The 24,463-nt window shown below is 42.9% G+C and overlaps 1 protein-coding gene across 1 annotated transcript in view; it reads left to right on the forward strand.

Annotated features, from left to right (window-relative positions):
- gabbr1a (gamma-aminobutyric acid (GABA) B receptor, 1a) overlaps nucleotides 1-24,463 on the forward strand; it is an 87,503-nt gene that overhangs the window by 31,159 nt on the left and 31,881 nt on the right. The window contains exons 8-15 of the mRNA XM_069655652.1: nucleotides 2,208-2,342; nucleotides 10,896-11,066; nucleotides 13,188-13,289; nucleotides 13,567-13,632; nucleotides 13,855-14,046; nucleotides 18,912-19,157; nucleotides 21,278-21,341; nucleotides 22,195-22,272. Of these exons, the coding sequence (XP_069511753.1) occupies nucleotides 2,208-2,342; nucleotides 10,896-11,066; nucleotides 13,188-13,289; nucleotides 13,567-13,632; nucleotides 13,855-14,046; nucleotides 18,912-19,157; nucleotides 21,278-21,341; nucleotides 22,195-22,272 (1,054 nt within the window). The remainder of the gene's footprint in view (nucleotides 1-2,207; nucleotides 2,343-10,895; nucleotides 11,067-13,187; nucleotides 13,290-13,566; nucleotides 13,633-13,854; nucleotides 14,047-18,911; nucleotides 19,158-21,277; nucleotides 21,342-22,194; nucleotides 22,273-24,463) is intronic.

Consider the following 24,463-nt stretch of genomic DNA (forward strand, 5'->3'; position numbering starts at 1 on the left):
GGGCCATAGGCTCAATCACCGTTGTGTTACCTCGTTCTGCGATAGATAGTGACTTAAGAGACATTTATTTAAATGAGAGTCTTCAAGATTATCACTTTAAACATAAACAAGCCTTTTAAAAGATCAACACTGGCCTCCTACACCTTGCAAAATAAAATAATTCAGTTACAGTCGAACAGACATTCAGCGCTCCAAGCGAGCTGTGCTTTGACAGGTATATTTATTTAAACATAAACATGCCTTTTAAAAAAATTACCATACCTGTCTGTTATGCTGGGGGTGAGAATCTCTCTCTCTCTCTCCCCTGCCGGGCTGGGATTTGAATTCTCCGCCATCATTACCACACGCCTCACGGTTGTTGTAGTAGCTCGTTTCAGCTAGACTGAAGTTAATTATGAACGTACAAAGTGATGTGTGCCTTCAAAGATGCACCGTAACCAAGAGACTGCACGCGGGGGCATACAGATCAGCGGCGGAAGTGCTCATTTTTTTTACATCGCATGTTAACTTTAATAACCGAATATCCGTTTTTCATTACAATTCGGTTATATATACGAATGCAGAATGTTCGTTGACAGCTCTAATCTCAAGTCACTTTATTTATACTGTATGGCACATTTATTAACAGCAGGAGGTGAAACCTTTTTCTGCCTTTCTTGTTTAACTAGCCTGCTAGCTTTAGCTTGTGGAAGAGGTTGACAGACAGATAGGCCGTCCAATCAGAAAGAATGAAATGATTCGACAAACCTGGGACAGCCACAGATACCAGACTTGTTTCCTTTTGTTAGTCATAGCATTTGATTTATTGATTCTTTCTGTCTCTCTGCTCGACCTCTTCATCTCGATATGGTCACCTCACAGCTATTTCCATATATGCGCTCACAATTGCCTATGGATGCGAAAGCCTCCGAGCTTTAAATCGGATGCAGGAGACGCTGCAGATGCTGTGACCTTGGTTTTCTACTGCCTACAGTGATCACCAGAATGACCCGATAAATCAAAGGGTCAGAAACATCAGCGATTTCAGCAAAATTTCGTACTTTTGTGTGAGAAAGTCAACAGTGAGCGCGCTTCTTTAACAGGGTTCAGATTGAGTCATCCATTATCTGTGACTCTTTCAGCGAAGTCATGACACCTCTATGATTCTACCCAATCTGGAGTTAATGGAAAACACATCACTCAATAAGAAGCCGAGCTATTCCTCATATTCCCGCGTCTCGAGTGGTGATTACCTCCTCAGAAAAATCACAGTGCTGCCTCAAAGAGACAATTCAGCCGCTGAGACAAACACCCCAATTAGGAGCCATATTGGTCGCCGCCATCATCGGCCGCGCCGCGATTCTTTGTGACACTCATCTAGAGTGTTTTTTGTTTTTTTAATGTTAGTGTGTGTTTCTGTTTGTGAGCTGTATCTTCTCTCCCGTGCTGAATCATTAGACATGTCGGGCCAGTTTATGTGTGACTCTGATGAGCAGTGCGGCGCTGACGGCCTGTCGGTAATCTGGCTGACAGAGCAGTGATGGATCATTCCAGCCGCACTCTCGCCACCTCGACATGCTGTAAATGACTTTATTGGAGGGTTGTAATGACTTGTGATGGCTGCTGTTTTGGTCATCAGACTCACTTCTGTTTGGCTTCTGCTTGTCTTTCTGTTTTTATGTCTTAATTTGTAAATGTTGGGTTGTGTTACTGGCTGTGTTTGGACGTGAACTCTCATATTCCGTCTTTTCTCTTCACATTTTCATCAATTTTTTGGTCCTTTTGTGCCATTTTACTTTATTATATTTTGACCTTGTCTGTTTCGCTCTTTCCATTTCCCTGACTTGTCCTTTTATTTCTGCTACTTCTCTTTTCTCTTCACATTTGTTCTGGCCTTTTTGTTGCTCCCTTCCACCCCAGTGTCGTCTCCCTTTACTTTATCTCCTCCCTTCTGTTTTCCTCTTTCTGTTTCTGTTTACACTCTCCTTCATCTACCACACTTCATTGCTTATTTGTTTCCTCCTCTTCCTCACCCTCTGTTCTCATCCCATCTGTCTGCCTCACCCTTATCGTTCTCATTTTCCTCTCTCCGACTCCTCCACGTCCCTCTCTCCCTTTTTCTCCTCTCTTTCCACTGCCTCAATCCATTTCTCTGCCTTCTTATTGATCCACCCATCCATCTGTTCATCCGTCCATCCATTTAACACTTTATCATTTTGTCCTTCCAGTGCGACCCGGGAGAATCCACCAAGCTGCTGTACGACCTTCTGTACACGGAGCCCATCAAGATTGTCCTGATGCCCGGCTGCAGCGGCGTCTCCACCATTGTGGCCGAAGCTGCTCGCATGTGGAACCTCATAGTGGTGGGTGTCTTTTACTGATTATACTGTAGTACAAGTTTTCAGGCCATTATTTCCTGATCTTTTTTACCCTTCTAATTGTTGACAGAAAGTGGAGGGAAAATGTACAAAGTTTTACCCCTCTCAGAGTCAAAATCAGAAACATAATACACATAGTTTTTGGTTAATGAGGGGGTATTATACCTAACCCCAAGACATTCTGTATATAATGTTACAATGTTGGATGTCCAGACTAAATGTGGGTGAAGTTTCAAATCTGTAGGTAAAAGTTTGTTGGAGTAATCCCCAGGCTTCTCAGCTCAGGCTGCAGGCTGCTGTGAACGCCTGGTTTCACACAGTTCTTTCTACACGCTGTACTTTGTGATGTCACAACGTGCAGCCTCAGCAGGCTTCTGAGAGCTGGCCAATCAGAAGAAAGTGGTCTTGTAGGGGCGGGGTTTCTTAAAGAGGCAGAGCTGACTGAGTCATTTCAGGCAGATGCTGTATGAGGGCCTGCACAGAGGCTTATGCTAAGCTACTCCACAGGTATCACTGAGGGAAATATGAAGCTTGAAAGTAGCATAATAACCCCCCTTTAAGCATAAATAGAGAGACACCTACGAATCGAGTTGCACTGATTTCGAACTAGACATGAGTCATTCTCCACCTGACAAACACGTCCTCCCAGTTGGCGCTCTATTTAAGCAGCAAGGTTTCCGGTCTCTCCCTCTGCTCTGACATTGTCACCGCTGCCCTGCACCGGTCCTGCGCTCACACTTTCAACCCCTCCACCACCCCACCACCCACCTGCAGGCTCCAGCCAGGGGGGGGTTTAAGATATTATCCCATTAAAATAAATCTGCCAGGAGTGATGAGGTCGGAGCCTCGATGCCAAACTGAGCTATGTTCTGTTGCTGCGATGCATATGTCAAACTATTACAAACGTGAGTTGTTCTTATGAAGGATAGCGTTACATGTGGAGAAACATCCAAACATCTGCTTACAATTCAGAGAAAAATGAAGCTGCTTATACTCCAAAAAGAGATAATTAGTTATGCTTTCTTTGGTGCAAATTTAGCAAACTGTATACTAACATACATAGTAACAAACATAGCTGACTAACTAAAGCTAGCTGACTAACTTTCAAGGCTGAATTCACACTGACTGCAAAAAATAAACATAAAAAAAAAAAAAATGTTCACTTACTTACCTCTTATATACTATACAGTGATGCCGGTAGTTTTTGTTGTACATGTTCAGGTTGTGATGTGTTTGTATCTGACGTCGCTAAACCTCAAACATCGGAGAAGAACAGACATTTGTTTGTGAGATTCACAGCCTTGAGGAATGACATTTAGAAATTCAACAACAGCACTTCCTCCCAGTTTCCCTTTTCCTCCTAAAAATGCACTGAGCACCTCATAAACAGTTTTTATAGTGCCTGTTGCATCAGTAGAAAAATGTTTTCAATGAAAACACTTCACAGCAAGGTCACCTTCGCTGTATTTAAGTGGAGGCAGGAGGTATAAAAGTCTGCTTTGCTGAAAAAACTGTATTTTTGTAATATGGATATATTGATCTTTTAAGTAGGGCTGTCAAAATGACGCGTTCATTTTGATTAATTCATTACAGAAAAAATAACCCAGATTAATCGCACTCTGTTATCTCCCCTGACCTCATACGTCATTGATCATCCAACCGTGTAGTGCAGCTTTGAACACATGATGGAAACAAGCGGCACAATGTTACCTGGCTTTTTATCATTTCAACATAGCAGACATTGAGCGGGACAGAAAGAGGGGGGAGGGGCCAGCAGCTGTGTGCAGAGGTGCAGGTGTGTTAGGGGGGACTGAAGGAGAGCAGGTGATCAGATTAAAGTAGTTTGTGAATTAACAGTTAATAAGATGAAGAAGAGAACTCAATAAAAGGGTCGGCGTAAGAGATAACCATCCAGGGCAGACTGAGTCTACATGTGTTGTGGCTCATCTCACAAATAACAATTAATTGGGATTAATTAATCACAAACCCTTTAATTAATTAGATTCATTTTTTGAATCGCCTGACAGCACTACTTTTAAGTGACCTGTGGCCCAGGAGGTAGAGTGGGTCATCCAATAATTGCACGCTCAGAGGTTTGATCCTTTGCTCTATAGGCCTATAGGGTCCTCTGTAAAGACACTGAGCCTCAAATTGCAGCTGACCTGCACCTTGTAGCTCGCTCCCATCAGTGTGTTTGAATAGGAGTCAAATAAGGAAGTGTTGTAGAAATGCAGCCATTTACTATTCAGACCACTGACGCGCAAAAGAAGTGGACACAGCCTCCAGGTTTGAAACGTGAAGCCAAGGCGGAGGTGCCTTAATCCTGCTTTCTTTCTAAAGTCCAGCAGGGGGCGCCTATTGGCAAAAGAAGTCTGCTTGTGTAGAAGTGTATGAGAAAAAAATCCTGCTTCTCAGTGGATTTATTCCTTTTTAAACATTTTCTTTATGAGTTTGCAGTCTCATGTTTTTGTTTCAAGTCTTCTTCATAACAGCATAATGTTGATATTATAATTTATAGTCTCCTTTTAAGTAAGGGATAATGTATAGTGAGCAGGACGCGTTTCACCCTGAAGGGGTTCCTCTGGGATTAACTACCTGCTCACTATATTATCCTGCTTATCACACAGCTTTTGACTTCCGAAATGAATTATTTGACACAAAATATTGATTTGAGAATTATTTTATTAATTTAAAAATGATTATATTTCTACTTTCCGTTTAAAAATAGTCTCTCACAGTGAAAGCTGCGTCCATAGCAACGGATAATTCTGTAGCCTTCTTAAAACGAGCTAAGCTAGCTGTTTTTACTCACATTAAATGAAAACATTTCCACTGATGATTAAGTAGGTCATGATGAACAGGACCGCAGGAATCAGCGCAGCACCTGATTGAGGGTTTCTATCTCGTCACTGTCAGAGTCTGTTGACATTTACTCTTTCATTCAAGCCCTCAGTTCTTGCATCGTTTAACCTTTATTGCTTTCTCTCCGCTGTTTTCCTCTCGTTTCTTTTTTCCCTCTGTAAACAAACCAACGTCAAATTTGATATGATTACAGTTAGTCCCCTGGATTGTGTGATTAGAGCCACATCCATAGCAACGGTCTGTTCTCCATAGCAACGGTCTGTTATGAAGAAATAGCAGACCTGTGAATGCCGTAATTAGAACCAAGTATTTAACACAGCCGTGTAGTGAAGTAAAATAGATGATGAAGGTATGTGTGTTTTAGGGGCGTGGCTTCCTTCAGATTCACATGCCGCTAACTCTCAATCAAGATAGAGGCAAAACGAATCGTATCCACTCTCACATCCAAATATGGTCACGTCTGGTTTCACAAAACCAAATTGGTGACAGCTACACTGCCGTACTCGAGGCTTCAAAATGATAGTTTACAAACCAAAGAATAACCACTTCATTTAAACAGTCTAGGATTTAGACCCTTTTAGTCCAAAGCGGCTTAAATATCTCCTCTGATCCTTTGTAGGAAGAAGCCAAACAAACACCAAACAGCACAATGTTGCTTCTTGTCTCTGGGGGTCTTTTGTTCAGGGTAGCATTGAGAGGGAGCTGAGCTGATAAGAAACCTGGACAATGACACTGAAATCTTCAGCTCTGTTTGTGCTAAAAGGATAGTGTGCTTTTATTTTGTGCAGGCAAACAGTGTGAAATGTACTGAAGAGGCTGTTTGAAGCTGACATCCGTCTAAATGATGATCTTTTGTACTCGTGGTAATTACACTTGGTTCCCCAAATCGATGCTGTAGTTGTTTATTGATTTTTAAACATTTCACAAGGCGCTTTTGATTAGGAATGACACTAGACGAGGCAGTTTCACAATCCTGCACTGACAGCGACTCTATGTGCAGGACAAAACATATTGTTTGGCTTCACACGCTGCGTTACAATACATCTCTGACAAGTACAAACACATCCCCGATCTTTCAATCAGCAAAGGATCTGATGCTTTTTGAAAACAATTCTGCCTTTTATGCCTTCATCAGTTGGTTTATTTTGTTTATCTTATTCTCTGTCGTCTCTTGATCTGCCTCTCTGTCACTCACTGCGCTCTGCTCATTGGCTTTGTCCTGTAATTGAAGTTTCATCCAGAGATTAGTCATCGAGAACAATCAGTTCTAGTGGTTGGCATGTGCCCCTCTTTCCTGTTTCTGGTCTTTCTCTCTTTGTCACCCTTTCTTTCCTCGTCATTAAAAACTCTTTTCCACTTTTTGACTCTTGCCTTCCTCTTTTCTCTGCCGCTGCCTGGAGCTGGTCGGCTTTATTTCACTCCCCATTTCTCTTGCTCTCCTTCCTTCCGTCCTTCCTCTTTTCTATCTCCACCGTCTTTCTCTCCCTCTCTTCATTTCCGCCTCGCTCCCTCAGCTCGAGCAGTCGATTCTCCCCACACACAAAGGGATCTGTCTCTCTTTACTACACGCCACCACTGGCACAACCTCCTAACCGCCACACTCAATTATTTCTGAACGCTTGCTGCTTGCAGAAGCCTCCTCGCATGTCAAACAGCCTCATCAGAGCACCGGGGAGGCAAATGCAACCTCCATTTTTGGACGCCGATCAAGGAGGGGCTCTCGATCGGCTCCTCTTGGCACAGTGTTAATTTGATCTACCATCTCCCTTTCTAAAAGCACTGTAAGCCATAGACGGGCATTGATCTTTTACTACATGGCTACAGAAGAACTGAGGAAGTGAGAATCAAGAGATATTATTTGTGGTTTTTAGGAAGCTTTGATGTGGCACTTTGCCTGTTTGTTGCAGAGTGCTGCTACATCTGTCTTTTTCTGCCACAGCTGCTTTTTGCTCTATTTTAGTTCTGTCCCTGCTGTGAAGGTTTATTTAAATGTTACCATGGGGAAATCATTGACGCTTCCAGTTTAGCCATTTCCAGGTTTTCACTTTAATTTTGTCAGACGTTGTACCGATTAAACCATTAGAAAAACCTACTTTAAAAGGCCTGAAGGCCGAGCTGAAAGAACCTCGGCTCCTCTTAGGTTTTCAATGCGTTTAGAAAGAAAGCCAATCTTTGTCCTGCTCAGCGTTTTAGTGCCGTTTTTAGAAAAGCAATTTGTTTTAAAATGAAAACGTATTAGTTTGGCTGTAGCCCTAGTTGTCGAGTGGTTGACTTTAAAGGGTCTTTTTACCCAATTTACCCAAATTACACAAAGAAATGTACTTTCACTTTCCTCTACTTGTATGCTGCCATGTTAGTTGTCAGTTGCTTTTATTTGCACAGGATTTGACATATTTTACCAACAATAAATTCAATTAGAATTTCATTACTGGCCTTCGCCAAATGACTTTTTTAATTTCAACTTTTTCTGTGAAACTCCCTTTAAAACAGAATGTCAATAACTTACTGTGTAGTGAGCTGTACACTGAAATTATCGGCATTTATGGATCATCATTTTTGAGCCTCATCATTGTCCGGTGCTGTGTGGGATGAATATAATGTTTTCGATCTATACAACGCAATACAGTGCATTATGGGATTGTTAGCAGATCAGTGTGTGGGGTACTCTGCCTCTACAGTCATGGAGACTTTTTATCCATTGTGGGAATTTAGTCATGTACGATATTATTTGGGGCGCCTGTGGCTCAGTGGAAGAGTCGGTCGTCTCTCAATCGGAAGGTTGGGGGTTCGATCCCTCCACATGTCCAAGTGTCCTTGGGCAAGACACTGAACCCCAAATTGGTCCCGGTGGTATAGCCATCAGGTATGAATGGGCATAGATTTAATGGGAGATTGGTACTTAGGCCTTTGCCATCAGTATGTGAATGTGTGTGTGACATGTAGTGTTAAGGCAGCTATAAATGGTCGCAAGACTAGAAAAGAGCTATTTAAGTACAGGTCATTTATATAGAAAAATACGCTACTACAGACCTTTATAACTGTAATTTCCAGCCTAATTTGATGCCTTTATCCACTTATTGAACGTATGTGTAGTTCTCAGACAATATATCATTACTATGGTAACTATGGTGAACTGGTTTTAAGCTAACCCTGCATCGTGTAAAAATGTCACACTTTCTTTCATGACCAAATTCCTGCAGAACTAATGACACCCCCATCAGTCCAGCATACATTGTGTTAATTGCTAATCAACAAAGTTAGCATGCTAGCTGTGAAACAAAGATTGTGAACATGGTAAGTATTGCCTGCTAAATGTCAGCATGTTAGCATTGCCATTGTAAGAATGTTAGCATGCTGATATTAGCATTTGGCTCCGCTGCCTGAATACAGGCTTTCAGAGCCGCCAGCATGTCTGTAGGCTCTCTGATTCATTACTGTGAACACAACATACAAAGTCCATTAACGTGCAATAGATTAGGGCCGCTGGTTTAGCTCAGTTGGTAGGGCAGGCGCCCCATGTACAGAGGCCACTGTCCTCGACGCACTGATTGCACGTTCGACTCCCGGTCTGCCGATCGTTCGGAGCATCATATCACCCACATATTTCCTGTCTCTCTTCAGCTGCCCTCTGTGCCTTTGGTGCCTTTGCTATCTGCTTCTCCAATGGGCCCTGGAAAACCTCCGCCAGACTGCATAAAATGCATCACCTGGCAGAGGCCTGGGAGCTTGCTAAACTACACTTTCTCAATCTAGGACGCCCGCCCCTGATGTCATGTCTCGTTCAAAATCGTCAGGTTTGAAATGTAGACTGCAGACCCCAAGATTTTTTAGACGATCCACTGGTATTTACTCGTCGTGTTTCGGATTCTGTACCGCTCTGAGCTGCTGCCTGCAGCGAAAACTGTACTATTTCACTCCAGCATCTCTCGCTGGGCCGTTCCTTTCAGAGGGAGGGGCGCAATGCATGCTGGGTGCATTTCTCCACAGCTATGGCGCCAATTTAAAATAATATTGCTTCTATTGATTACAGAGAACACCATCTGACCTGCCCTGTAGTTCCCCTCCGTGGGTATCCATCATTCCCAAGACACATATTCCCCCGTCCCCCATTATATCGCCTGCATATTCACAGCACCTCTTTCACCAGCGTCCCAGCAATTTACTTTCAATGTTATTCCATCTAAAGGTAACACAATGACTATTTTAGACATGAGATTCAAACACTTTCTCTTATAAAACATTTATAAGCAATGATCTTCGAATTAGGGCTTGTTGTCTATTTTGCGTCACTTTATGGCTCCTTGACGTAAAACAGATTGAGAGCCACTGATGTAAAGTACTAGTCTAAACAATCCAGCTTTATTCCTGCTTCTTGCTTGTGCATCCCTGACAGCAACCTTCTCCAGGTTTCTCCCGCCTACCTACTTTGCCCTCGCTGACAGATTACCTGTTGTGGAACTCTGTTTTGAACTCTCACCAAGTAAACAATTTATCGCTTTCGACTGCTCCGCGTCTAAGTCAGTGCACATCTCTGTGTGCTGAACCAATTGTGTTGATTTTGGTTGTTTAAGGTGAATTGTTGACAAAATATATAATATAGAATATAGTCACCGTTTTCCTTGTTTTCCTGCCATTAAACTCCCAACACTTTGTCTGCATGTCCTCCCACGTTTATTATCGAGCGTGTCATCCACCGAAGCTGCTGCTGGTTTCTCCACATCTTCCCCTGCTGCGCCCAGATCAGCTGTCACTTCCTGTATAGATCCCCATCCTTCTTTTCGATACCTTCATCTACCTGCGTGCATCCACGGGGATTTGTTATTGTGGCAGGTCAACATTGTACATGACACTTGACATCTTTCATCAAGCCCCCTTTTGCTCCCACTGGCGAACGTCCCAGAGCTGTGCAGGTAATGGGGCTGAGATGAGAGCTGGGGCGGAGGATCCGCTGTCTGTGTCTGTAATGGTTCCCTAAACGCCGGGTTCCTCATTTTAAAGGAAACCTGTCGGGGATTTTATCTTCACTTGTCACTGTGAAACTAATTGTCAGACAGACATTCCTCTTCCTGTTTCTGTTGGTATTTTCCGCCGTCCCTTTCCCCGCTGTGTTGGACACACATCTTACACTGTCTGCCTCTTGTGGGGATTGCGCCGGAGAATTCAAATGATGTGGGTCCAAATGAGAGAAACAAAAGATCACTGGGGTTTGCAACAACAATAATTAGTTCCTTTTCTAATTTCCTCTCTTTGTGATAGCTGGACGTGTCATCACAATTTCACGGCAGTGTATTCATGGGAAATCCTCCATGAAGTGTTTTATTTTTGAGGGAAACTACTCAGTTTATCGGCACCCCTGATAAGCCTGAGGGAGTCTGAACTGAGTGAGGGGATGTGGATGAAAATGAGAAAATAGGAGCGAGGATTGTTCCTCTGGTTCTCCATCTTTATGCTGGGTTTTTCTCTCTGTTGCTTGCTGTTTGAACCAGTCGCCATCAAAGCACACTGTGTACAGGGGAAGAACAAGAGAGTAGTGATGTGAATGTGTTTTGATTGAAGTCTGTTTACTGCTGATGCCTGGAAGGACCTTTAGAACTATATTTCCGTCTGTTTCTCTGTTTCTTTCTCTACTCCTCTATCATATTTTTTCTCTTATATTTTTGCGCTTCTGCTTCCCAGCTGTCCTATGGATCCAGCTCGCCGGCCCTGTCCAACCGTCAGCGCTTCCCCACCTTCTTCCGCACCCACCCATCGGCCACCCTCCACAACCCCACCAGGGTGCAGCTTTTCCAGAAGTGGAAGTGGACTCGCATCGCCACCATCCAGCAGACCACAGAAGTCTTCACCTCAGTCAGTACCTCCTTTTTCACCTTCGATTTAACACCTTCCTTTACAGTGCCTTGCCTACGTATTCACCCTTTAACTTTTCCATATTTTGTCATGTTACAGCTGCAAATTAAAATTGATTTTATTGGGGTTGTTTGTAATGAAACAGCACAAAAAAAATCCATAATTTAATTTTTTTATTTTAAATAAAAAGGTGTTAACACTGATTGTGGAGAGAAGCTGCACCTCCGCTCTCTGCTGCGCGGTGCTGTGCTCTCTGGCATCAGCTGAGCGCGCACTGACGGATCTCAACTCCATGCACAGATCGATGATAAGCAGGGAGAGGAGGGGCAGCTCTTTTAACGGTTATTTTAAAGTCCAGACTCGACAGGTGTTTACTAGTTCCAAAAACGTCGTCTGAATAAAATCCATAATTAATTTAAGGGTAGCTTAACACAGCTTAAACCTAATGTTAGCTTTCTAGTTCACGCTTGACAAGCTGATAAATTAGCTAAACAGACACAATTACATACATTTCTTTGTGGGTTTTGAAGTGACGGTCGCTCTGTCACTTATTTTCGAAGCGCATACTTTGCAAACCTTCTTTCCTTTTTGTAGTCATCCGTTACTTAAATCCAAATGTAATTATTTTTGGCGTAGCGCCCTCCATGTTTGCTGCCTCCGCTGTTGCCTTTCCTGCGTCCTGCAGGTTGCCAGGTTTGCGCGCACTGCACTAAAAATCATGTTTCAAAACGTGGTGTACAAAATGTAAATATTTATTTGAAAAAAGGTCACAAGAGGTCATAAAGAGTTAAGTCCTTACGAGTCATCTGTCTCAAGTCTAAGTCAAGTCTCAAGTCATTAATTCCAAGTCAGTTCAAGTCGAGTCTTTTATCAGTGTTAGTCACGCAAGTCTCAAGTCCTCAAATTTGCCACTCAAGTCTAACTCGAGTCAAGTCATGTGACTCGAGTCCCCCGCCTCTGCCGATTGGTCTGCTGATTAGAAACATAGTGACAACATCTTATTAACAGTATTGACTGTATTTACAGACAAATACATTTTTTGATCACACAAAAGGTGGAATTGTCGTCATGGAAACTCAGAGCTAACAGCCCTACAACCACCTCTGTGCATGCTGTAATATTTTCACTCTAACTGCGCGGTGCTGTTAGCGCTGCCGTTTGTGATTTAGGTGCTTTTTGCCTCGAGGATCATTCACATAGAAAGGAGCCAAATTTGCCCTGTATGTTTGCATAACGACTCATTTAAATAAGTGCAAACGACACTACAGCACAGTGACGCTGTTTGCTCTGCAGCGCACTTTGTGATGCATTCAACCCTCTGCATGTGCTTGGAGAATGAGGCGGAGTCTTTTTGTGTCATTTGCACAGATTTAGCGGACGCAACAGCCGCACAATCCTATAGTGAATTCCCCCCTATGTTTGTATTGTGCTTATGCAATGCACTTAATCTCCAACTCCTCCTTCCCTTTCTTCTTCTCCCTTTCAGTTGCTTTGTTATCACTTCCTCCGTGTAATTACTTCTTCCCCATCTTTTCAGTAAAGTACCGGCCGCCTGATCGCCTTCCCTGCCCCTCTCTGTTTGTTTATGAGCGCTGCTGTGCTCTCGGCCTATGCGATGCACCTTCCAGCAAATCTCTCTCCGAGCAATTGATGGAGGATTTCTGAAGTAATTTGTTGGAGTATTGCTTGTGAGAAATATTGATCAAGCAATACATCTCTCCCCAGGCATGGCGGTCGATAACCATGACACTTGGGTTGGTTCCTGTAATGGAAGTTAATGATCCCGTTCTCACATTCTTTCCTCTCCCTTCTCACATTCTCCGTTGCTTCTTTCCGCTCTTGTTCTTTGTCTAAAAATCTATTCTCTGCCATGCTGCCTCGCGTGTTTATCATACATCCCCACACCCTGTCATTCACCCTCTCCACGTTTCTCATATACACTCGAGATTTTTTGTATTACTTCTTTTCTCTCCTCAGACTTGGCTGCTTTGTGTTTTCTTTCTCTTTAATCTCGACCTCACACCTCTCCCTGTCCCTTTCTGTTCAGCTGCCGTTCTAACCTCCTCCTCTCTCCCCCCTCTCCCTGTCTGTCTCCCTCTGTCCCTCCCTTTCATCTCGCAGACTCTGGACGATCTGGAGCAGAGGGTGAAGGAGGCGGGCATCGAGATCAGCGTTCGTCAGAGTTTCCTCACCGACCCGGCTGTCGCTGTCAAGAACCTCAAGGTGCTTTGATTAAAAATTCACCTCAGCTGCTGGCCCTCTCTCTTCCTCTCCTTCCTTCTCCGGCTCACAGCTGCACACGATACCATTAGCATAGAGGCGGCTTGATAGAGGAAATTAATGCGCCATGCTAATTAGCAGCTCCTGAACAGCAGTACGTGCCGTCCTGTGAAGCAGCAGGAACTTTGGCTCGCTGCGCTGCCACATCAAGCTGTGCTACAGAGAAGTTTTATTGTCGCTCTGATGTAACTAAGTTGTTTTCTTTTATGTTTTAATGCAGCGGCAAGATGCAAGAATCATTGTGGGCCTCTTTTATGAGACCGAAGCCAGGAAGGTGTTTTGCGAGGTTAGTACCCTTTCCTGCTCCATTACTCCCAATAGAGTGAACCTGACTGGCTATTAGCAGAAATTGAGCTCTGTAATGAGCTGTTTGAATGTCTGAATGAATTGCCTTGTTTGGCAACATGCTCAACACATCTCTGGGAATAATTCTCCTCATTCTCATTTATCATTCTCTCCCTCCTCCCGACCGTCCTGCCCCCCATCCCTCCCTCCCTCCCTGCTGCAGGTGTTCAAGGAGAAGCTCTATGGGAAGAAGTATGTGTGGTTCCTGATCGGCTGGTACGCAGACAACTGGTTCAAGATCAAAGACCCGGCCATCAACTGCACAGTGGAGAACATGACGGAGGCCGTCGAGGGACATGTGACCACTGAGATCGTCATGCTGAATCCTGAGACTGTCCGCGGCGTCTCCAACATGGTGCGAACACACAAAACACTATTATCTCTCCAATTACTGTAATAATCTGAGATTATATGTCACCTTTGATGTTAAAGCTCCTGTGAGGAGTTTTTAACTGGTTTTGGAACAGACTGAAATTAATTCTGATGACTCTATATGATCTAAAAAAGGAAAACGGTCCATCAGCGACAAGATTGATTATTTCTATATGGTTATTTTTAATGGCTGAAACTGTTGGTGGGGGGTAGTTGTCAGACGAAGCGATTAACTGCACGCTGCCTTTGTTTACATTTCACAGGGCAAAAAATTAAAGTGACTGTCAGAGAAAGCAGGATGAGATCTTATTTTTTGTTAAAAACCACCACTCAAGCATCCTTCAAGACATAATCAGCAAAGAGATAAGAGGTACGGCTTTGTCCAAAGGGGGCGCCAAAATCAACACAAGCCAAAAGTTCCTCAAAGGAGCTTTAAATGATGACTATGAATTACAGCATCAACACCTTGGAACAACCTCTTATGTGGAAATGACAAATAATAAGTCCCAAAATAATCAATTACATAGTGGATTGAATCATCGCTACATGCATCTCTATGCTAAAGTGAAATGCAAGTGTTTAATGACTTTATAATGATATCAAACAGAGCACACCTGTGTTTTGTCGTTCAAGTGCGCACGGGAAATGGAGTTCCCACTTGCGTTTTTCACCAGCCAAATATACAGGAAACTGCAAAATACAACATCAAATAAAAACTGAAGAAAAATCAAACAGAAAGCAATCAGTAAATCAAAATAATTACAAATAAGATTTGGGGGCGCTGGTTTAGCTCAGTTGGTAGAGCAGGCACCCCATGTACAGAGGCTACAGTCGGGGATGCACTGATCGCAGGTTCATCTCCCAGTCTGACGGCCATATTTCCTGTCTCTCTTCAGCTAAAAACAAATAAGATAAAAATAAAACTTTCTCAAACGTTTAAAGTGGTAATCTGGAAGATTTCAGTTTCGTATTCTTTGGTGGCACCTGTGGCGATAATCGGTAATTGCGGCAGCACACCTCCCAGATATCCAGACAGTGTTGTATGTGTGACGTCCACGGTCGGCTCCGGTTGTAACTCTTGATTTTCCTCGCTGACGGTCGCTTTCCTTTATAGACTTTTTGCCTTCATCTGAGCCATCGATCTAGTCATCGATCTTTTCTTTGTTTGTTCAGCCATAGTAGATTACTGTTTACTCGCACACTTGCAGAGACCAGGAAAAGCAGCCGCTTAGCTCCGCCTACCCTCTCTGGCAGACCAACCACTGCCCGGTGATGGAAAACGTGTCACTAACTGGGCGCCACTTGTGATTTTTTCCAAGAAAGTCGCCACAGACACCCAGTCTGTAATACTGCAAATGCAAAAGCTTTCATCAGTGGGCCATAGGCTCAATCACCATTGTGTTACCTCATTCGGCGATAGATAGAGACTTAACAGACATTTATTTAAATGAAAATCTTCAAGATTATTACTTTAAATCCATTATAAAGTGCAGTCCCTACGACCCCACAACAAACACAATAAGAGAACTCCATTGAAAGACTTTGATGTAAAAATGCTAAAGATACTAAAAATAGAAACATGGCTAACACCAATTATCACCTGAACATTACGTCTCCATGCACACATAAGGTGCAAATAAAAAGGTGATAAAGTGCAAATGTGATGCTATTTACATACCAGAGTTTCTCTAGTTTTTGCAACTGCAACTTTACTTATAAAATCATACTTGTTTTCAGCATGTTAGCACTCTTTTTTCTTAGATGAACAAAATTACTATTTTTTCCTGAAAATCAGAATATTAGCCGTGAGATTCTGTGAAATTGTACATTTCTATGCTGTTCTCGCTCTGCACTTTCCAGCGATTACCTGTCATTCAGTCACACAGTGTCCTGGATTTTCATGAATTATGGTTAACAGTACTCTTTGTTACTATTCAGCTCTTCTTACACGCATCCGTACAGTCTTCTACCAGTGATGTAAAATGGGACGATTCCCATGAAATAGAGCTTTTCCAAGGATAGACCAGAGACTGAGAACAAACATTTCACGCTTTCACTGAACTGCGGATGACCTGAATCAATATTATGTTTCATAAAGCATCGATAGATAGGAGAAGAATAGATGTGTAATGCTGTCACACTCTTTCTGAGCGTCTTCATTTATTGTTTCTCCCGACCTTCGTTTAGCTTCTCAGGTACCACTTGTTCTCTGCTTCTCTTTCGCTCTCCTCTCCTCACCTTCTCTAATCCTATTAAACCGACTCTTCCTCTCCTCATCTCCCCCATTGTTCGACCTTCTCTGACTCTGCTGGTCCACGGTGGATCATCCTCTCATTCATCTTGTTTACCAACCTCCCCTTTCCTCATCCCCACCTTTTCCAACATCCTCCCCCTCCTCTCCCCCGCGCCCCTCCTTCCCTCTCTCGCACTTCATCAGCAGCTGTTGTTTATATTCATACAGCACCTGCCACTACCTGCTGATTTAGCTGTTGACGTGCCGCTCGACGGGCGATAAGAATTACAGCCAGAACTCCTGCACATAGTCAATCTATTCAAATTCAATTTCAAGTTTGAAATTGGCATATTTCTTCTAGATAGAGCACTCAGATGAAGCTCGTGCTCCACTCCTGCAGGGTCTGCAATAGCACTTTGTCAGCTAGATTTTAGAAGGTAGTGGCAGATTTAAATGCCAAACGCCAAGGTGGAATTTCAATGAGATGAATTTGACTTAACTAAATCGGGGGTGTAGGCCTAATTGGCCTCAGAGAATCCACAGGGACACCTTGATAATTGTTAGCAATAATAATCTGGTGTCACACATGTTTCCTTGCTTTCAGTGCAACATAATGTGTATAGCTTTTTAATTACACACAGTTCTGAACAGCTTAAAAGCCACTAAAGGCAATTTGTTTTACAAGCATTTGTCCGTATATTTTGTGAAATTCTGTTTCCGTTCTGACATCAATCAACAAAACAAATACAAACCATGTCTGCGGCTGTTCCAGGGCTTTAATAAGCCTTTTTAATGATTTCATTTGGACCAAAATAATAGATTGTTTTCTTTAAAGAGTAAAGAGTGAGTAGAGAGTGGGGGACGACATGCACCAAATGATCGTCAGACTGGGAGTCGAACGTGCGATCAGTGCGACGAGGACCGTAACCTCTGTCAAGAGCTGCCTGCTCTACCAACAGAGCTAAACCAGCGCCCCTAAAAGAATTGATTTGATGGCTTACCTGCCTCTCTACCTTCGTGAGTCCTCCACAAGCTCAAGCTAGCAATCTAGTCGCACAACAATGACAGAGAAAGATATCTGAGTTTGAGGAGTGATGACAAAGATGTGCATCATAAGTGAGGCAGCGCACGTCCATGTGTTCGGGGGGAGTAGCTTCAACATTTATTTAGTTGGATCCTTTCAAAGTCTAGCTTACTGTTGCAGATTCTCCTAAAGTTGCCTACGCCAGCTCAAAATGTTCACTTGTGAGGAAGAAAAAGGATGAATCACTTTTTAGATTTTTTTTATTAAAGAAGAGAGATGCCACAGGATCTGTTTTTCTCCCTCTGTAGCCATATGTCAAAATGTAACCGTTTTATGCTTTAATCTCTGAAGTTCCACCTGCAGCCAGGCCTGGGTGTATTATACGTATATTCAATGTCAATAAAAAGGAAGAAAATAATTAAATCTCCATGATAAGAGCCATTATAGAAACTCTTCTTCCTCTAACTCTTGGCTGATTTCCGAAAAGAACAAAAGGGCCATGTGTAATATTAGAAGAAAACTGAACCTGTGTTTAACAAACCAAGAAAAACTATTTTCAGCTCCCTTTCAGTGCAGAATATTTAAAGTATCAACATTTTTTGGAAAGATGCTTTTTTGGCTTCTTAAATTAGATGAGAACATTGATACCACTGTCGTGTTTTTGAGCTCTTTATGAAGCGGCAGGAAGCTGGCTTTTAACTCGGCTAAGCATGGAGAACCAGCTAGCCTGGCTCTGTCAGAAGGTAAAAATAGGAATAAAAACACCTCTTAAAACCAATATTTTAATATTTTTTTTCCTTTCTTTTATTGGAAGTATAGATATGATGAGTTTCAGAGCTATCTACTTAAACATTGTTTCCCACTTTTAAATTAAGTATTGAAACAGAAATGTTTGGAGAAAGCCAGGCACTGTTCATATGCTAAGCTAAGGCTAACTGACTCCAACCTGACATTAAGCACACAGGCATGAAAGTGGTACCAAGAATAATTAACTAAAACGATTTTATTTTCCTTTATAAATGTCACTCTGCAGCAGTTTCCTTAGCGGGCACAGCTCTGAATGCCAAATGCCCTCCGGTCAGCCCAAGAGCTCCTGTGGTCCAGATGCCCCCGCACATGGTTAGCTCAAACGCTCAGCGGGAATAACCTTGAGGCAAAACTTTGCCCTTACTCTGCATCTAGAGACAATGCCCACCTCTTGACATCCTGCTATTTTTATGCACCATTGTGCTTAGTTTTGGTAAAATACAGATGATGGATGGACTGATTGTGGTTGATCCGTAGTTCATTATCATACGGGTTAACAAGTGGCACACTGTTTATCAGAAGCATTTATTTTAATGTCCTTCAAGAAGTGGTTTTTAGCTTTAAGAAAAACAAGTTGTAAAACATTCTGTATTCTTGTGAGACTTATCCTCAGATGATTCACCACTGCTTCCCTTTTACAATCTCCTCCGCGTTGCCACTCAGTATTAGCCGTCTTAATGTCTACAATGGACATAAAAAAATGCCTTTAACATTTAAAGTTCACAACATTGCATTTCAGTCGGAAGGACTCCTCTTTAATATCCGCTGTATTTTGTCTCCGCAGACATCGCAGGAGTTCATCGCCGCCTTGATGTCTCGTCTGGGCGGGATGAATCCTGAGGAGACCGGCGGCTTTCAGGAAGCTCCTCTGGCCTACGACGCTGTCTGGGCTCTGGCTCTTGCCCTCAATAAGACGGTTGCACCGCTGAAGGCCAAAGGCCGCCGACTGGAAGATTTCAACTATAACAACCATGACATCACCTCTGAGATCTACAGGGCGCTCAACACCAGCTCCTTCGAAGGTGTCTCGGTAAGTGCAGAGGATATGAAAACAAGTACAGATGATTTAACAGATAATTTTGAAACCCCATTGTTATTTATCATTAATGAATATGTAATGTTTTGTGCAGGTCGTTGCTTTCCATGGTGATCAAACTATGCAAAGTTATTTAAATCTCTTTTAAAGGCCTAAATGTGAAATGTAAATCTGCTAAATGAAGAAAAAAAATCAGTCAAGCAAAAGAAAATACATCTGTTATACATCCTGGAAATACATTATGAATTATCATATCAAAGTCATTAGTTTTAATGGAGGTAATAACTGTAATAGTATGGTGACCAGTGAGACTGGATCATAGGCTGATTACACTTTGATAAATCTCTTAATTACTGCTTGTAATTACTGCATTTAAGCATGTGCTCTTATGTTGCTGGGCGACACTCAAGTGTTTGTGTGAAAATAACATCTACTGTGCTGTGTGTGACTTTACTTCCTTTAACGACACAAATACTGAAGAAAGACTTAATTAGAAGAAACAAACCGCACAATCGATATGTTTCGTTCATGAACGATTCATTTAAAAATAACTAATCTTTTTAGTGAACGGAATGATCCGTTCAATTCCATGCATTGATTCGTTCCTGCCGTTCACTCTGCTCTGCTCACGGCTCCACACTCCCTGCCGTCTTCCTTTTAGAAAACCAGACTGATCGATGTTACCTGCGTTACGGGCAAACGGCAAATGTCATTGAACGACTTGGCGAAACATCTCTACACGTCCAACAGAATTGCGTCTGACTGAGCCTTTTGGAGAAGGGCTGTATTTATCAAATGACCGTGTCATTGGTTAGGAGAACTACGGAACGTATCACTTGACCGAATGTGTCCCTCTCACTCACTCACTTAATCACTCGTCAAACGGAACGGGAATGGTCCTCCTGAACGATACGACCCGATTAGGAACGAAAGTGGGGCGAAAATATTTCAGGCGTGCATACAAAGCCCTATCACAGACGTGTAAACCACTGATGGATGAACACAAACTTAATTATGTTTATTTATTAAGACATTATAACGGAAGAGGAAGGTTTTGCTATGGACAATTTGGGCCACGTAACTGTTATATCGTGATGATTTTGTGAGAAGACCAGTGAATGCAATGGGAGCCGTCATCGTTCATGAACGAGTGAGAGTGAGGAAGGAGTGAGTTGTTCCTTTGCCGGGTAAACTGGTGAACGAGTCTAATGAACGAATCTTGCAGCTGAACGACATTTGAAGACCCGGATCACTCGCCATCTCTAACGCACAACATGACATAGAAAGAGAGCTGAAAAGGTGTGAACTGTGCTGCAGACAGTGCTGAGAATATTGTAAACAGTGGTGTCAGAGCGCTCCCTGCTGGACAAGCTTTGTAACCACACCATGTCTCGATTGCCCCAAGGATTGTTTTTTGCACTACGCACTGATCAGCCATAATATTATGACCACTGACAGGTAAGGTGAATAACACTTATTATCTTGTTACAGTGGCACCTGTCAGTGGGTGGAATTTGTGAGGCAGCAAGTGAATATTTTGTCTTCAAAGTTGATGTGTTGGAAGCAGGAAAAATGACTAAGCTTAAGGACGTGAGCGACGTTGACAAGAGCCAAATTGTGATGGCTAGACGACTGGGTCAGAGCATCTCTAAAACTGCAGCTGTTCCCGGTCTGCAGTGATCAGGGCCTGCCAAAAGTGGCCCAAGGAAGGAAAACTGGTGAGCCGGCGACAGGGGCTCAATGATGCACGTGGGGAGCGAAGGCTGGCCCGCGTGGTCTGATCCAACAGAAGAGCTGCTGTAGCTCAAATTGCTGATTGCAGGTGGTCATTATTTTATGGCTGATCGGTGTTTATTCTATTTAAAAAAACATGTCATACCATACCTTTGGCATGGCCAGGCTAGCTCCTTCCAGCTTAAACGCTAAGCTAAGCTAAACGGCTGTGGGCTGCAGCTTCTTATTTACAGTCCAGACAGAACAGAGTTAAAAATCGTCTCAATTTACTCTGGGTAACAGAGCGAGTAAGTGCATTTATCAAAATGTCCAACTATTCCTTTAAGGGAGGAGTTAATGATGCACTGAGAAGAAAAATCTTCCTCTTGTCTTTGTCTCAGGGCCAGGTGGTGTTTGACGCTCAGGGCTCCAGGATGGCAATGACTCTTATCGAGCAACTGCAAGGTAAACCACTCCCGCCCTGTCCCACAGACATGTTGTGTTGCAGAATCTGGTCTGAACTGTGAACGTCGCTCATTCATTAAATGCCTCATCCCTGACTGTGTTCATCATGTATCGATTGTTTTGGTGGGTTCTTTCAGCCTCTAAACGTCCTGTAACGGCACATGCGAACGGGCTAGATGCAGCAATGTGTTGACTCAAAGCTTTGCTCTAATTGGGCACAAGCCTTCGTTTTAAGCCGTTTCTGGAAATGGCATCCTATTTGTCACCGGTGACTTAATGAGTTTCCTCGCACAGGATAAGGTTGAGGATTATTTTCTACCTCTGTTCTCTTTGGCGTCCTAGAGGATGAGAATTTATAATCCTGCCCCTTTCCCCCTCGTACTCTGTCTCATATTTCCTGTTGTGGTGTCGAGGTAATTTGACATCCACAATGAGGCGACCTGACTTGCATCCCTGAATCACTGTGGGACCTCATCAGTATTCCTGGTCAAGGCTGCCACATAAGCTCCTTTCCCCCCACTTCCCGCTTCTCCTTCTTCTCCCCTTGGTACTTCTTTGTTTGTCCTTCTTTGTGCACCTTTTCATCCTTCAATTCTTTTATCCGTTTATTGTGTTTATACTTCTGTGACCGCTCATGCGAATAATATAAAAACACAGGAACGATAGAAAAGTAGCTTAATGGCTGTTGTATAAATATGAATGTTAATCAGTTCTGTCAAGTTTTGTTTTGTTGTAAAATCAAAACCACCAGGGGAGGAAATGAATTAGCCCGGCAATGCTAATTAAACTTTCCCTTTCTCTTTTGTGCTTTTGTTTCACTCTCTCACTCTTTATTCCTCCTTCAATCAAACAGGAGGAAGTTACAAGAAGATCGGTTACTATGACAGCTCGCAGAAGAACCTCTCCTGGTTCGACAACGATGTTTGGATAGGTAAGATTGAATTCATGACACTGTCTGCACCCAGTTTCCTGTGTGAGTCAGCAGGGTCACATCTTAGCACTGGAACACTAGCCCTCCTCAGCATGGCTTAATTTAGATCTTCTTACTGTTTAAATGATATATAATTACGCTGGATTTTTCTCTAACCGCTTGTCTGGGTGAAGCTACTTATTTGGATGCTGACGCTTTGCCCAAAAACGAGCCGCCTTCACACTCACCGTCGAACATGTGTTACAATGTTGGCGCAGCAGATGCACAGTAATCAAAACAAGGCAGCAGCTACGTTTGAGTGGCTAACCCAAGAGTTTTTAAAGTCTGTGAGGGCCCCCATCACACAAAAACAAGACAACTGCACCTCCCCAAAAACGCCACTCTCCCCCCTGTCAATTCATAGTGGGCTACAACGCTCTTTTTAGCCTACATTTACTTACAGTTTTGCAAGTAAGCACTATTAAAAGTATGCCGAATTAGCATTCAGCAGTTCCTGTTTGCAATATAACCATGAATGTAACGACAACTATCACTGGATAACTTTGAGACTGAAGGAGACTTAAAATGTGATTATTTTCAAGCAGGTTTTGCAACATAAGGAGTCTTTTTTTCCTGAATTTAGATTTAAGGACTTTTATCAGCGATGGACATTGGAGTTTATGATATCTTTAGAAAGTGTAAGCCAAGCTTATTATCAAAGTCTGCGTGTTAGAGATATCCGCCTGTGTGTTGAGATCATTTTTAGGCAATATGCCTAATTAGAGTTTTGTCTACAGTTATCAGTGGGTACTAAGGATGCCAAGTTTATTAATCGGTGGGAAAATTTCCCCACCGATTAATAAACTTGTGACACCACCGGTGTTACTAATTACACCAGACAGAAATGAAAAAGTCAATGACGCTCAATACCTGTAGAGCTCTTGCTGCGCTCCCTTTATGTTTGAACAAAACAAATGCTTAAAAGGTTCATTATCATTTTCTGATGAAAAACACAACAACAATAAAACAGTGCACCATTAATTAATAGGCTTGATAGGCGGATGACGGCATGGCGTGCATACCTGTGCTGTAAATTAAAAACAAACTGATATATTACAGCCTTAGGACCTGTGAATATACAAGGAGCCTCATTCACCTTCATTAGACTTTAAAAAACATCATATCATAAAAACTGTGATGCAGACTCGCAGAGCTGAGAGGGGGAAAGCACGGGCACAGAGGGAGGGAGGGAGGGAGCGGGTGACCACGGACTGAAGTGATGACGTGATTTAAAACGTAGTTTCCTCACGAAGCCAGACAGAAAGATCCGCGTGATTAACACACAGATCCACGTTATTAAACGTCTGTGTCCTCCCCACGCTGCGTTATTATACTTGGCCACCCAAGTAAAGTCTGTGTGCGGGAAACCCAAAAATCTACGGGTTTGTTTCTATACATCCAAAAAAGGCAAAACGACGGTGGGGGAGTTATGCATTTGGTGGATGCCTGAACACCGTGTAACACCGTGTAACACCGTGTAACACCGGTAACACCGACTACCGTGGCAAGCCTAGTGGGCACCAGTCAATGCATGCATCTGAAACCATTATTTATTATAATTTATGTGATGATAACAAACAAACATCGCAGTGTAGGTGGTGGTTTTGCACTGATATCAGACAGATACTCGTTTATATATCAGAATCATTATGATCAAAGAAAATTTTGAATCGAACATCTCTAATTTTCACTCTTACATATTTTTTGTTCCGTTTATGCGGCGTGCAGTGTAACTTCCTGGCGACCAAAGCGCTCCAGGTTTGCCATTTTTGAAGCAAACTGCAGCAATTAGGTGCTAAAAGGTTCCACAGCACCTTCATGGCCTCCATGAGTTGTGTGTCACGGCCACTGCCGCAGCTCCGACTGCTAATCTTGTTGATAAGTGGGAAAATCAACCAGCTAAAATTCAGTAATTCCGTCCCTCCCACTGCAGCCTGAATCTAAAAAACCTCTGCCCTAACCAGACTTACCAAACCAACAGTTTATTTTTACATCCTTCTGCTATTTGAAGGAGCTCCAGCTCACGTCACACACACCAGAACCATCTCTGCCTCCTGCTGCCCATACTCTAGTTTGCTGTGAAAACCTATTACTGCTGATTTGCCTCAGACACCAAGACCAATTCTGTGGTTGTTTACTGGCCCTTCCCTCC

The sequence above is a fragment of the Semicossyphus pulcher genome, unplaced genomic scaffold (genome assembly GCF_022749685.1).
Source record: "Semicossyphus pulcher isolate SPU_LCO1_2020_fin unplaced genomic scaffold, fSemPul1.0.p SCAF_9, whole genome shotgun sequence".
Taxonomy (NCBI): Eukaryota; Metazoa; Chordata; class Actinopteri; order Labriformes; family Labridae; genus Semicossyphus; species Semicossyphus pulcher.